The sequence below is a fragment of the Bos taurus genome, chromosome 3 (genome assembly GCF_002263795.3).
Source record: "Bos taurus isolate L1 Dominette 01449 registration number 42190680 breed Hereford chromosome 3, ARS-UCD2.0, whole genome shotgun sequence".
Taxonomy (NCBI): Eukaryota; Metazoa; Chordata; class Mammalia; order Artiodactyla; family Bovidae; genus Bos; species Bos taurus.
Window position 1 is genome coordinate 20,215,030 of NC_037330.1, and position 16,028 is coordinate 20,231,057.

General features: G+C 37.0%; 1 protein-coding gene across 12 annotated transcripts in view; it reads right to left on the reverse strand.

Moving 5' to 3' along the window:
• Window positions 1-16,028, reverse strand: part of RPRD2 (regulation of nuclear pre-mRNA domain containing 2) — a 94,494-nt gene that overhangs the window by 7,493 nt on the left and 70,973 nt on the right. For 4 of the 12 annotated variants that reach the window (XM_005203938.5, NM_001206187.1, XM_010803049.4 and 1 more), the window contains 3 exons: window positions 6,416-6,698; window positions 4,741-5,001; window positions 2,533-2,733 (listed from right to left, as the gene is read on the reverse strand). In XM_005203938.5, the coding sequence (XP_005203995.1) occupies window positions 2,533-2,733; window positions 4,741-5,001; window positions 6,416-6,698 (745 nt within the window). Of the gene's footprint in view, window positions 1-2,532; window positions 2,734-4,740; window positions 5,005-6,415; window positions 6,699-16,028 lie in introns of all 12 variants that reach the window. The other 8 variants (XM_059884855.1, XM_059884854.1, XM_059884859.1 and 5 more) reach the window with 3 other exon arrangements.

Below are 16,028 nucleotides of genomic sequence, written 5' to 3' on the forward strand. Positions count from 1 at the left end.
ACTGCTCCTGTAGAAAATTTCTTGAAAAAATATTTGATAAAGAAATAACAGAAGGTTCTTTATTTAAAATCCAATCATATTTTGGAAAATTTACTCAATTTCTGATCACAAACGAAAATTTTACATACACTTCACCTGAATTAATAGCTTTCAGTCATATACTAAAACTGTTCCTTCATAATGATATATGAAAAAAAATAATATTTCATTTGATATTTCAATTATTGTCTCTTTAAAATTTCAATTTTTATCCTTATTTGCTAAGAGAGTTAAGGTCTTAAAATTTTTAAGGTTGTTCCATCTTTGCAGCATTTTCAAATGCCACTGACTTCTAAACAATGATGCATGGCTTTTATTATTATGCAATATTTGAAAAATCCAAACAATTAAAACAGTTTATTTTCATTGCTATCCTCCTGAAAAAATATCTGTATTTAATTTTAAATAATCTCCCTGGCTGTACAATTTTCCTCTTTTTAATAGTTTGATTTAATTCTTAACAGCAACTGCTTTTACCAAAATCAGAAGTCTTGAAGCACTGCAAAGTGATAATATCCTATGATTATAAAATGGTATTTCAGCATATCTTTCAGATGTTGTGAAATGAATTCTTCAAGAGATCATCTTCTTAACATAGATACTACTCAGATTTCTGGTAATAGGGGAAATATTACTCTCTTACCACTAAATATTACTTTATTTATATACACTATAGTGTCTGCCCACTAAAGTCATTCTTTTGTGCTGAAAATACCATTAAGGGCTGTAGGTGAGACATTGAGAGCAAAGTTCTAAGAGATTTCCTCTATGGTTGTTGAAGAAAGGTATCTATTTAAGTTGTCAGACATAGTCCTTTTAAAAGGTAAGGAGAATTCCATTTTCCATGAGGAACTCAAAGGTGGTGAACTGCCCTGTTACTCCACAAAGTTTTTTTTCTGAGAGTCCCACTTTTTATTCTGTCACAACACACCTAGTTCTGTTCAAATTTTGCCTGATTAGAAGGTCTACATGATATTGTTTTAACAATCTGCTTAAAGAAAAAGCTTCTTAAGATCTATGTATTATATCTACATAAGAAGTTAAAATACAAGTGAGTTCATGGTTTTTAATGTAATTACAGAATGATAATAGAAGAGAAACTAGAAAGGAGAAATCATCAACATGCCAATCTCTCAAACTACTTATCCCTGAAATTAGTAGTGTGAGTTGCACTGTAGTATTAATTCTTTTGCTGGTGCCAATATGTAGAGGTGTGGATTATTATTTAGTAGTATTTAGTCATGTGTAACAAAATTCTCTTATATTGTAAGACAAAGCTCACTATAATACAGTGCTTGGCGGATCCACTTATAGAAGTATAGGAAATAAGAAAATGAAGAGATACCTGTACTGCTGCTCTCTATTCATTTTAAGTGGGATCTCAGCACCACTGACATTCTGGGTTGTATACTTTGTTGTTGGGGTTCTCCTATGCAGGGATTAAGTAGCATCCCTGGCTTCTACCCATCAAATGGAGTGGCTCCCCACCTCAACCCCAGCTGTGACAAACAAAAATGTCTTCAGACGCAGCCAAATGTCCCCTGGAGACTTCTAGTTAAGAACTACTGATGCAGAGTAAATTACTATATTGAAGCTGTAATTCACTGCATAATTATACTCAGGTTGGTATTTGAAGGATCTGAGAACAAAGAGCAAGGTAAGCTTTAAGAAAAAATGTTAGAAGCAAAAAAAAAAAAAAAGGCAGCAGACAGTTTTAGGCACAAAACATAATTAGCAAAGCTGAATAGAGAGATTCAAACAAGGTAAAAGATAATAGGTAGGTTTCCCTGGTGGGAATCTGCCTGCAATGCAGGAGACTTGAGTTTGATCCCTGGTTTGGAAAGACCCCTGGGAGAAGGGAATGACAACCCATTCCAGTATTCTTGCCTGGGAGATCCCATGGAAGGAAGAGCCTAGTGGGCTACAGTCCATGGGGTTGCAAAGAGTTGGACATGACTGAGCAACTAACACTTTCACTTTCATAGGTAGTCAGAAAACAGAAAAAGGTATGATATCTATAGAGGCCATTTGGACATAAAAAAGGAGATAATCATGTCTTCTAAGATTTCTGATAGCAGACTGATCTTTTTTATTGTTTTTAGTTTCAATTACATTAAAATATGTACAATTCAACACTTACTCATGTATACTAAGAGTACGGGATAAATAAGTGAAAGAATACTGGACTCCAGTCAAGAAATCTGGCTTTTAGTCTCAGCTCACTAAAAAGGCCGATGTGTGATCTTAACCTGGTCACATCACCTCACTGAGCCTAAATTTCCTCACCCAAAGAGGGGATTAGACTAGAGCATATTTAAAGTCTCTTCCTTGACATTTCAAAATTCTATAAATGACAGGTCATATATGATAAAGAGAATAATGAACTAACTGTATTATATATTTCATGGCTTTAGATTTCTCAGAAATGGTACCCAGGATTAAGCCAGAGACAAACATTCACAGTTCAAATCCCTCTGGCACATGTCAGTTTACCTTGCAGTGCAGGGGCTGACTGTGTCTGGGTTTTGGAAAGAGCAGACAAAATGCTCTCTGGGGTGATCTCCACCTTCGAGAGGATATTTGCCAGAGGGTTGTGAGATGTTGTTGTGGCAGGTGCAGGTGTTTTCAGGCCACTGGTGAGGCTGCTCGGGCTTGTAGGAGTTCCTGGAGAAGGTCTTGATGCAGGACTGACCCCTGGTGGCAGAAAGATCAACTCAAGAATACGCAATTCAAAATGACCTTTAAATGCATGACACTTTCCAGTCACTGAATTGAGTCTGATATGTCTCATAGGAATTCTTCTGTGCATGATCCACTAGTTGTCCATTGCATATAGAAAGAAAAACTCTGAAAACCAAGACTTGCTCCCGTCTACTTGGAACACCATTAAATTAGACAAATATCAAGTTTTTGTTCATATGTATTTACTAGCTTTCAGAGCCCCAGGAGAAAGAGATTGGAAAACTGATTTCTTTTTTCTCTACCAAATGAAACCTACACATCAGACTTCTGTAAGTGCTCAATAAATACTGCTGGTTAATTATGATCAGACTTGGTCACTGAATAATTCTGAGATAAATAAGTTATTTCCTTTTACATGGACTTTTCATTCAAGCAATCTTTACATTTTTATGTTTTGAAACACTGGGTTAATTTTTAACAGGAAAAAAGGTATATAAATAGAAAGTCATTTTTTAATATAAACAGGTATTTAGTAAAGAAAAAATTACTGATAAATGAAAGAAAATTTTACATATTTAATGAAAGGAATGCAGATTCCAACAAACAATTTTTTCTAAGACTGAATTTGACAAAGTATAAAGCAAAACTAAATTGTGTTGGAAAGACTGAGAAACAATGGGAACTTTCATATAGTTGGTACACAAAATAGTACATCTTTTGGAGATTGTTTTAGTTATAAAAAACTTAAAAACTTACATGCTGATTTTTTTGAGTCTTTATCTTCTAGAAATAAATATTTAATTATTTATGAAGAAATGAAATAATTGGGCTTTTCTTCAAAATAATCAGGATTGGAGAGGACACAGCAGAAACAAGATTGGCCATGTGTTTATACTGTTGAAAATGAGTGATAAGTATATACAAGGGCTCTACTTTGTAAATTTTTATTAAGATTTCCATTAAAAAAAAAAGTCCTATTTAAAATTCCTTTTAAGAAGGGTTGTGCATACATTTTTAGCATCAAGGTTGTTCATTAAGTATTCTTTACAATAGTGAAAAACTGCAAACACACTAGATGGTCTAATAATAAAGGCTTATATAAACTACTGAATGCTGTATAGCTATCAGATGATGTAGATGAATATTTAATGACTTACAAAAATGTTCATGATACGGAGTTAAATTTTTAGTAGCTGATTTCAAAACAGTACAGTTGTCCCTCAGTATCAATGGGCGGCTGGTTTCAGGACCCCTGAATATACCAGAATCTGCGGATGCTCAACTCCCTTATAAAATGGCACAGTATTTGCATATAACCTATGCGCATCCTTCTATATACAGTACCTATGTGTGCATATACTTACCAGGCCACACTGCCTGCTGGATCTTAGTTCCCTGATTAGGGACTGAACCTGGGCCATGAAAGTGAAAGTACCTAGTCCTAAGCAGGACTGCCAGAGAACTCCTCATCTTCCATATACTTTAAATCATCTCTAGATTTAGTTAAAATACACATTACAATGTAAATGCTATGTAAGTAATTGCCAGGGCAAGGCAAGTTCATGTTTTTGTTTTTTCAACTTTCTGAAAAAAATTTCCCCCCAAATATTTTCAATCCATGGTTGGCTGAATCCATGGATGTGGAACCTGCAACTGCAGACCTCATGAATATGGAGAACCAACTGTACATGCAATGCACTTCAACTATTTCCCCTCCCAATGCTTCAATTATTGACAGAAAAATTAATGTAAATATTTTACTTCCCCAAACACACATATATATGCACACACACACACATACTTGAAAGGTTAATAAACAGAAATGAGTTCCTTTGGGGTGGCAGACTATGAATATTTATTCTTTTATTTTCTAATTTTTCTATAGTGACCATGTATTGTATTTTTTACTTTATAATTAAAAAACTACTTTTAATTAGAAAACAAAAACAAAACTCAGATTGATGGTTCAATTCGAAAGATAGAAATAAGCTTTTTATTTTCTTTACTAGGCCTACTTACCAGTATTTTTCATGACTGATGTCAGGCTGCTAAGGATGGAACTGATCTTTGCCAGATCCACATTAGCTAGGTTTGGCAAAGCCAATGCTGGAGTAGGGGAGAGAAGGGATGTGTTCACAGGCTTCGGAAGAGGTGGCGTTGCTGTCATGGTCACAGGTGCTGGAGTACACGAAGAGGCTTTTGAGATACTTTCTGTTGGCTTTGTAGGTACAGCAGTGGATACAGTTGACTTCTCCACAGGTTTTTCCTTCCTGTCCTCTACTGCTTAAAAAAAAAGAAGAGATGATATTGCATCCTACTGCTTTCCAGACTCTGCTTCCAATGCAGAATCACATGTCCTAATATTTCCTAAAATGTATTATGATTTATTAGAGAAAAATCATTCATCATTTTTTTTTTAAAGCCATACTCTTAATAACTCATGAACCTTCCCACCTTTAGTATCTGCTTAAACTGAATTTCCCAAATGCATGTCTTTTTTTTTTTTTTAATTTATTTATTTGGCTGTGTTGGGTCTTAGTTGTGACATGTGGGCTTATGTCCTGAGACATGTGGGATCTTGCTTCCCTGACCAGGAATCGAACATACATCCCTTGAATGGCAAGGCAAATTCTTAACTACTGGACCACCATGGAAGTCCCTCTAAAGCTTCTTTCATTTTACTTTTTAATGATTTCTTCCATATTAGTATCTGTGTACTGAATTTGTACATTTCTGGAAGCATGTTATTATTTGGTACACATTTGTGTTTTTTCAGTAATGTTTATGTCATAAACTGTCCTGTCTTTTCTCTGCCGTTAACCTGGGAGCTTCCTAAGAGACAGAAACTCTGTACATACGTTAGTGTACTTACTTTCCTTTGGCTTCCCGAAATTGGTCTACTGGGGGTAAAATCAGACACTAATACAATGTTATACCTCCTGCAATAAGACTGTCTTAATACTTTAAAGGCAATGTATATATGGATAGTGCATCAAATTCAACCTAGGTCAAACTGCCTAATAAAAATAGTTATAAAAGCTGGGGATGCCAGAGAAACAATTCACCCATCCAGGTTAACTGTGTTAATTGTCAAAGTGTGGTTAACAAAATGAGAATCTTGGAATCTTCAAGGTCAAGAGTGACAGAGAACAAGGAATTTCAGCATAAGCGGCCCTCCCTCTAGAGCAGTGCGTGTTCAACAGAAATACAATTCAAGACACGTATATAAGTATAAATTTGCTAGTAACCATAGCAAAACAAAAAACAAAAAACCCACAGGTAAAGTTAATTTTAATAATATATTTTATTTACTCAATACACCCCAAATATTTTCGGTTTAGTAAAACAATTATTAATTAGATATTTTCACTCTTTTTTATGGTCCTCAGTTTCTAGAATCCAGTGTATATGTTGTTTCTGCCACACTATGTGGCTTTTTGGACCTTGGGCCCCCGGGAGCAGAAGCGCAGATTCCTAACCACTGCACCACCAAAGAATTCTCTGAATAGCACAGATTCTTAATCTACATGGCATACCAAACCTGAACCACTGCTCTAGAGACAATACTACCACCTTGGTGCTCTAATTTTATAAGGATTGAACTACCTTTCTAATACCTGCCAGTGACAGATTTATTGGTGGGGAAAGCAAAACAGACAAGGAGCAAGTGGTCTACTAATCACACAGGGCGTACCAATAATTTTTGACCCATCGTCTTCCACATCTGAGAGGTCCATATCTTCCACGTCACGATTATCTGTCGCAGGCTCAGGTGTGGCAGATTTCTCACTCTCTGCATTTGGTGACTGGGACTCCTCACCTCCCATTCCTTGGAAAGGGGACTCAGAGCCAGTCGGGGAGGGAGCATCCACGCTTGGGGAAGGGACTGGTGATTCCTCAGGATCAGGAAGGGTTGACTTCAACTGATCCAGCTTTTTCTTTAAATTGTTCACTCGATTAGCAAAGGTTTTATATGCCTAAAAGAGAAAAAAAGAGTTTACTCCTCTGAGAAGTAACCAAGAAGCTACCATTCTGACTTGATCAGATTTCTTCATTATTATTAACTGTATCACTGGTATAAAACAAGAACATATCATCTGTCAAGCATGGAACAGTTTCCAATCTCTGCTTCTTGTATTTCCTAAGTCATTATTACCATCCACAGTTACCCAAGGCAGAAACTTACAAGTTATCTGTAATTCACCCTCCCTTGCTCTCTTCTATCCCTCCAGGCAACCAATATTTATCAAGAGCCTAAATGTGCTGGCCAACCTTCTAGGTACTGGAGATACAACAATGACCAAGAAGACAAAAATTATATTCATAAATAAAGCCGTTTGAGAGGTCAAACACTATTGACTTAAAAAAAAATAAACTTGTTTATTTTTTAAAAGTTTTAGGTGTACAAAATTACTGTGAAGATAAAATAGAGAGTTCCCATATATCTTACACCCAATTTCCCCCTTTTTTTGGCCATATGCACAGCATGTGGGATCCTAGTTCTCTGACTAAGGATCGAACCCACGCCCTCTGAGTGGAAGCACATTTCAAACTACTGGACCACCAGGGAAGTTCCCAATTTTCCCTATTATTGACACTTTAGTATGATACATTTGTTACAATTAATAAACCAATTTTGATCTTTATTATTATTAACTAAAGTCCATACTTTATGAATATTTCCTCAGTTTTTATCTAATGTTCTTTTTCTGTTCCAGGATCCTGTAATTTAGTAGTCAAATTTCCTAGGTTTCTCTTGTTTGTGATAGTTTGCTAGATGTTCCTTTCCATGTTTTTGATGAACCTGACAGTTTTGAAGAATACTGGTCAGGTATTTTGTAGATGGTCTCTTAACTGAGCTTTGTCTACTGTTCTTCTCATGATTCGACTGGGCTTATGGGTTGTGGGGAGGAAGACCACAGAGGTAAAGTGTAACTGTCATCACATCACTTCAAAGGTACATACAATCAATATGATGTACCACTGTTGTTGTTAACCTTGATCACCTGGCTTAAATCCTACTAGTCATCTGATTATCTCAACTGCCATTGTCTTGAAGCTCTGTGTCTTTTTCCTTTTGGTTAAGGGTCTTGGACTATTAGATCATGGAATCATTTCAGTTGGTTGAGCAAGGAGCATTATTTTTAAAATGGGGTGGGGGACTTCCCTGGCAGTACAGTGGTTAAGAATTCATGCTTCCAATTCCGGGGGCACAAGTTCAATCCCTGGTTGGGGAAGTATGATTCCACATGCCATGTGGTGGGGCAAAACAAACAAACAAAATAACGGGTGGTGGGGGGCAGAAAATAAAATATTATAATTGAGCTTTTGCTTCTGGATATAATTGAGTACTTTGTAGCAAAGCAACACTCTCATCAAGAACAACTAGAAAAGCCAGATATATACATATACCTATCTATACACTTTCACAAGCACACACATACACACACGCATTTGAATGTACTGTAGAGAGCCAAGGCAACCAAAACCCAGGTGGCAATTCTCCAGCAGGGGGAAACCATGAGTAAAGTCAAGCTGACATACTGCAGCTGTCTTTTTCTTAGAGTTCTGCTGATATGGGGGAGCTAAGCAAAAATCTGACAATTTAGGCAAAAGGAAAAGGCAGAGAGTTACTACTAAATAATATAAAGAAAAATGCAGAACTTTTAACAGTCTTGCTGGCCTATAGAAACATTAAAAAAAATTAGAAAGGCCGAAATTCTGATGAAAGAGAAAGGACAGAACTGGCTTAACAATATGCTACTGTTTTTCCTTCAAGATATTTGCTGACAGATAACCAGCAAGGACCTATTGGATAGTACACGGGAACTCTACTCAATATTCTGTAATAACCTATACAGGGAAAAGAATCTGAAAGAGAACAAATACATGTATATATGTAACTGAATCACTATGCTATATACCTGAAACTAACAAAACATCAACTGTACTTGAATTAAAAAAAAAAACCACATTATTTGCTGAATTAAGCATAAAATTTCTGAAAAGTAAAGTGCAGTTAAACACAGTCTCGTGGTACAGAAGAGACAAGGATTAGAGTTCAAATCACACAATGAAGGAAGGGGCCTAGTGATCAGCCCAGGCTCTTGGTGGGAAAAATCTGTGATCCAGAAGCTGGATGAACAAGACAAAATCAAAGGCTTCCCCAAACTGCAATTCAGCCTGAAGCGTGATTATTCAGCCAAATAATTAATCATACTTGATTAATATGATTACCTCTCACAATATCGCCTAGCAAAACAAAGGGTGAATCCTTTCTGAAGGAAAACAAATCACCGACACTCTATAGAAATATATTTATATACAATGCTCAGTATTCAAGAAAAAATCAGCAAGCATGCCAAGAGATAGGACCAAATGACCTAAAAGAAAAAACAGACACTATGAACATACTCAAAACAAGTATATTCAATATTGGAATCATCTGACAAAATCCAAATAGCTATCATTTACACGTTCAAGAAGACACAGAAAAATATCATCTTGAACAATTCAGTCCAAAATTCATCAGAGCAAGAGCTTAAGGGTGCCTAGGTTAGGTAATGGAGCCAAAATGGAGTAAGGAAAATGACTGCATGGGAGGAAGGCACTGCATGGGAACTTGAAGCCTAAGCAAGATAAAAAGAAAGCCTATAGGGCTTCCCTGGTGCTTCAGTCCACCTGCTAACGCAGGATACACAGGTTCAGGATATACGCCACAGAGCAACTAAGCCCTGAGATGCACGAGCTGCAATTCTTCAGCCCACGCATCGCAACTACTGAAGCCCACATGCTCCCGCGCCCATGCTCTGGAGAAGAAGCCACAACCACGAGGAGTTGTGCACAACAACTGAAGAGGAGCCCTGCTTGTTGCAACTGGAGAAAAGCCCGCACAGCAACAAATGCCCAACACAGTCTAAAATAAACATTTTTTTTTTTTAAAAAGAAAGCCTAGAGAGGTGATGGGAGGAATGGAAGTGCTGGAAAATTGGTTATACACATGGGCAATGATCAAATAAGCAATTATGTTGAAGATACGGGGAGCAAGATTTTGCATTTTTAGAAAAAGCAATTACAAATGTGGAAAAGAAGAAAACTAGAATGAACCTTGTAGCGTTGGATTGGGACTGGAGACAACAGTGTGAACGCATGGTTTCTAACATGCATCGACAGATACAGAAATATATACAGATGTGAATGTGAGTATATAGGTTAAGTATGTATGCATATATTTCCTAGCTCTGTACACTGATATGGTCTGGCAGCAGTGATATCCCAATAGGAATAAATACACCTAGTATTCAGATCGCAGTTTCCAAATACGGTTTTTTACTAAAAGGAACCAAGACTCCTTGGAGAAATGACTGATTTCAAGGCTGGACAGAAAAGTGCAATATGAACTTGGAATACCTTGCTCCCAAAGTAAGGAAACACAAAAAACAACGGGGACATGTCAAAAGAACACAGAAAGCAGCTTGAAAGGAGCTCCCGCTGGCCACGTGGAATAATTTGAGCATCAAAATAATTATTTTGTAATGAATTAGTAGTTAGCAATGAATGTAGTGAGTAGCTTCCCTGGTGGCTCAGATTGTAAAGAATCTGCCAGCAATGCAGAAAACCTGGACTTGATCCCTTGGTCAGAAAGATCCCCCAGAGAAGGGAACGGCAATTCACTTCTGTATTCTTGCCTGGAGAATTGCATGGACAGAGGAGCCTGGCAGGCTATAATCCATGGGATTGAAAAGAGTTGGACATGAATGAGTGACTAACACTTTGACTTTCACATTCTGGAGGCTGGAAGTCCAAAATCAAGGTACAAGTAGGGCTATGATCCCTCTGAGACTGGGCAGAATTCTTTGCCTCTTCCTAGCTTCTGGTGGTGGCCATCAACCCTTAGCATTCCTTGGTTTGTCAGATGCATCACTACAGTATCTGTCTCGGTTGTCACACGACATTCTTCCTGTGCATCCAAATTTCCCTCTTCTTATAAGGACTCCAGTGACACTGGATTGAGGCTTATTCTAATGACCTCCCCTTAACTTGATCACATCCATAAAGTCCCTATTTCCAAGCGAGGTCATTTTCATATGTACCAAGGGTTAGGGCTTCATCATTATCGTTGTGGGGGTACACAATTCAATCCACAGCAATTACCAAGTGAAAACTTTTCAGTGGACAAGCTGAGAAGATGCCACTTATTAATATCTTATTAAGATATCAAAGGGAATGTTACAGGTAGTAAAACAAATCAAACTTGTATGCTAACTGAAAGGATGAAATGAGAAGAACACAATCACTTCTATGATATTCTTACTAAAGACAGATAACCTCTATTTGATCACAAAGAAACATCATATAAATCCAAATTAGGAGACACTGGACAAACTATTTGATTTGTAATCTTCATAATAGTACATCAATGTATTAAATTTCTTATGGTTATGAAAGAGAAAATTACCTTGGAGGAAAACACACATGAAAATATTTGGGGGTAATGGGGTGTCTGCAACTTATTTTCAAATGATTCCCCCCAAAAAGGTCTTCATAATGTACCTAAGATATTAAAGTTTGAGAGTTTTACAAAATAAAGACTGAAAAAAAATGAGAGGAAAAAATTAAAATAGGTTAACAGAATTTCACCATAAAAACAGAATCCTTTCTGGGGGAAAAAAAAAGGCAATTCTAAAACTGAAAAATAAGCCAACTAAATTAACCAATGGGTTAAATAATAGGTAAAATTCAGCAGAAGAAAGAATTAATGCATTAGAAGCCTGGTTAGTAAAAAATATCTAGAAGAGAAGCACTGAAGGGAAAGAATGGAAAATACAGAGAGGAACATAAAAAGACATTTGGAACACCGATGAGATCTAATACACAAATTAACAGAGTTCCAAGAAGAGAGGCGATATAATGTAATAGAGACTGTATTTGACAAGAAAACACCCCCAAATTTATGAAAAACATTAAGGCACTTGTTAAGGGTTGAATTATATCCCCTCATAATTGTATACTGAAGTCCTAACCCTATACTTCAGACTATGACCTTATTTGGAGACAAGAGTTTTTAAAGGTAATCAAGTTAAAAGGAAGTCATCAGGATGGGCCTTAGAGCAGTATGACAGGTAGTCTTAATTAAAAGTGAAAATTTAGAAACAAAGAGGCCATGTGAAGAGACATAAGGAGGAAACAACCCTCTTCTACAAGTTAAATAGAGAAGCCAGGAACAGAACGTTCCCTCACAGCCCTCCGAAAGAATTAACACTGCTAATAACACCTTGATTTTGGGCTTACAGTCTCCAGAAGTATAAGACAATAAATTAATGTAGGTTTGAGCTATCCACTCTCAGATACTTTGTTACAGCAGTCCTAGTAAATTAATACACCACTGATTCAAGGTTCTGCAAACCCTAAATCAGATGAATGAAGACCACACCTAGGCAGATCACTGTTTTAACTACTGAAGACCAAAGATAAAGAGAAAATATTAACAGCAACTAAATGCAGTACAATAAAAAAGTTTAAACACTAAATAAATGTTGATGAGATGAAACAACTGTAAAATCTGTGTGTGTATAATTAAAATATATAACAATAAAAACATAAATCTGGATGGTGGATATAGCTCCTTTGATGATATCTCCAAGGAAACTATGAAGTTAAAGATCTGAGCAGAGATTTCAGCAGTGCCCAGTGCCAGGCAGAGTTAAGAGTTCATGCAATAAGTTAGAGAGGCTTAGTAAACACCTTTACTTCTTATTAAAATGCCACAAAGGCCATGGATTAGGAGTAAGGACCATGTTCTAAGACTAAGGACTATGTCCAAATAAACTCATCCTAAGAAAGCCTAAAACCAAAGCCTTTACATCATAGTAATCCACAGATAATTTAACTAATTGCCAGGAAAAAAAAAACCCCAAAAACATTTGTTAAAGGAAAATGACACAATTCAGAGCTTCCACAAGTATCACTCAAAATGTCTCCTAAAAAATAAATTCTTAGACATGCAAAGAGACAACATATAGATATGATTAAAGTATACACGCACACACAAATCATAAAACAGTCAATAGTATACCTAGAGATGACCCAGATACTAGAATACATACATAAGGTTTTTAAGACAGTAATTACAAATCCATTGAAAAATTTTTAGGAAAAGATGAAGAACAGATGACTAGACTGGAAAACTCAACAAAGAAAAGCAACTCTAAGAAAGAACCAAATGAAAATTCTAGAACTGAAAAATACAGCAGACTTCACTCAGTGGAATAAAGAATATTTGAAGACAAGTGCTTCCCTGGTGGCTCAGCAGTGAAGAATCCACTTGCCAATGCAGCAGACGTGGGTTCAACTCCTGGGTTGGGAAGATCCCCTGGAGAAGGAAATGGTAACCCACTCTAGTAATTTTGCTGGGGAAATCCCATGGACAGAGGAGCCTAGCGGGCCACAGTCCATGGGATCTCAAAGAGTTGGATACAACTTGGCAACTAAACAACAACAAATACTAAGTACCCAAAAATTAGTCCAGTGAGAAAAAGGAATGAAAGAGCAGAAATCTAAGAACCCATGGGATGTATAACTGGAGTCCCAGAAGGAAGAGGAATGAAAAAGAAGAAATATTTTAAAAGATAATAGTTGTATAGGTTCTAAAATTGATTAACAGTATCAAACCACAGATGCAAAACACTCAGTGAACCCTCTTTATCCCTCTGCAGCAGGATAACTACAAAGAAGAAATCTAGGCACAGCTGACTTCTCATTACAACAAGGGAAGACAGGTAAAGGAATGTTTTTTGGTAATGAAAGAAAAAAAAATGCCAATTTAGAATTCTTTATCCAGTGAAAATATTTCTCAAGAATGTAAAATAAAGACATTTTTAAGATTAAAAACTGAGAAGTTCATCACCAACAGTTCTGCACTACAAGAAATGTTAGACTTTAGGCTGAAGGAAAATGATCTTAGATGGAAATACGGATTTGCAAAAAGGAATGAAAAATACCAGAAATGGTAAATACAGAGGACTATTTTCCCCTTAATTTAAAAGTCTACTGACTGTTTAAGAAAAATAATAAAAATTATATAAAATATACATAAGTAAAAAGTTAACAATGGCATAAAGATCTTAGGGAAGGGAATCTTACTATTGTTTCCTGCTAGTCCTGCAGGGGACATGGGTTCGATCCCCGAGGCAGGAAGATTCCACGTGCCATGGGGCAACTAAGCCTGTGTATCACAACTACTGAGACCGTGGCTCTAGAGCCCATGCTCTGCAACAAGGGAAGCCACTGCAATGAGAAGCCTGCACACGGCAACAAAGACCAAGCACAGCAAAACAAAAAAAAGAAAAAAAGTCTAAATAAATAAATATTCATCTTAAAAATAAGAAAAAGTATAGGAAATGAAATAATATAAAAGAAAATCTCCCAGTGTATTGCATATAACAAGAACAAGTTTTATTTTGTGAAATTTTAACTGTGTGTGCGCATATACATGTTGTAGCTCTCAGTTTCCAAGTAAAATCTTTCTGAAAATATCGTTTAAAGGTTTAAGTGTTTCCATATAAATCAATCCAGATTATTTAAATAACCTACTCACTTGTCTCCCTGGGTCTGCTGCTGCTGCTGCTGCTAAGTCGCTTCCTTCAGTCGTGTCTGACTCTGTGAGATCCCAGACGGCAGCCCACCAGGCTTCCCTGTCCCAGGGATTCTCCAGGCAAGAACACTGGAGTGGGTTACCATTTCCTTCTCCAATGCATAAAAGTGGACAGTGAAGTCGCTCAGTCATGTTCGACTCTTAGCGACCCCATGGACTGCAGCCTACCAGACTCCTCCATCCATGGGATTTTCCAGGCAAGAGTACTAGAGTGGGGTGCCACTGCCTTCTCCCTCCCTGGCTCTAATAGTCTCCTATTCTCCATTCTGCTATCTTGATTCTAAAATGCAAACCTGATCACATCACTAGCAAAATTAAAATGCTACAATTGTTTCCCACTGCTTTCAGGGTAAAATTCAAAGACCTTAGAATAAACATACACCTTTCAGGACCATGTTCTTGACGCCCTCTCCAGTTTTACTTATCACTTCCTCATAAATGCTCACCTATAAGAAACAACTTTCAGGCCCACCAATTTTGCCATGCTCACTTTTATTCCCATGCTTGAGAATGAGAATAAGAGCTTTCATTTAGCTAATTACTGCAACTTCAGAGTTTAGCTCCTTTTGGGAAAAATTTTCTCCATATGCCCGATCCCTACTCCCAAATTAGCTCAAGTACCTATTCAATCTGTTCTCCTACCACCCTATAGTTACCTTTACTACAGTTTCTATTATACAGAATTGCAATTGCATGTGCTCAATGAAGCGCTTCTTCGGTGGCTCAATGGTAAAGCATCTGTCTGCAATGCAGGAGACACTGGGTCGGGACGATCCCCTGAAGCAGGAAATGGCAATCCACTCCGGTATTCTTGCCTGGGAAATCCCATGGACAGAAGAGCCAGGCAGGGTGCAGTCCATGGGGTTGCCAAGAGTTGGACATGATTTAGCAAAGAGTTGGAATGACTGTTAGCTGAATAAACTTCTCCCAGCCATTTGCTGTGGATCCTCCAAAGCACACTAAATCATTTTATATAATTTCATAAGTAAGTGATGATGGTTCACTACTCAAAAATCACAAAATGGTCTTTGAGTAAAAATGGTAAACTGACCACTCCCATTTAGTGTCTCTCCCTCCTGAACACCTATAAATGACTAGTAATGCAACACAAAAGTATAAACCAGCAGCATATTTGAGAAAAAGGTTTCTACAAATTTTTAGAAAACAGAACGAGCTGTAAGAGTAAGAAGTGATGAGCGGTAATAAGTGAGGGCGGAGAAAAATGAGGTTAGGAATATGCAGAAAGGAAGTTACACCTGGGAAAGATTCTGTCTTGCAGAATCCCTGAGAAGTTTTGCTCCAAGAAACGATGAGTATAAAAAAGTGGAATGAATAGAGGGGTTGAAATTAGACATTAAAAGTGTGAATACCCAACACTCAATACCAACTCCTCTGCAATCCTGATGTGGCAGGTAAGGCACTATGCCCCAGGCAAAAAAATATGAGTTCTTCTCTAAAGAGTTACAGTATCCTGGCAAAAAGATTCCAGCTTTCTGACATTTAGGACTCCTTCCACCCTAACAGCCAGCTCCTTATCTACACAGACTTTACTATACTTGCGATAAACTCAGATAATTCCTATCTATGTATAGAGAGCTTTCCCAATCAATTTTTTCATATCTCATTCTTAAATATGAAAAGAAAAAAGAGGTAG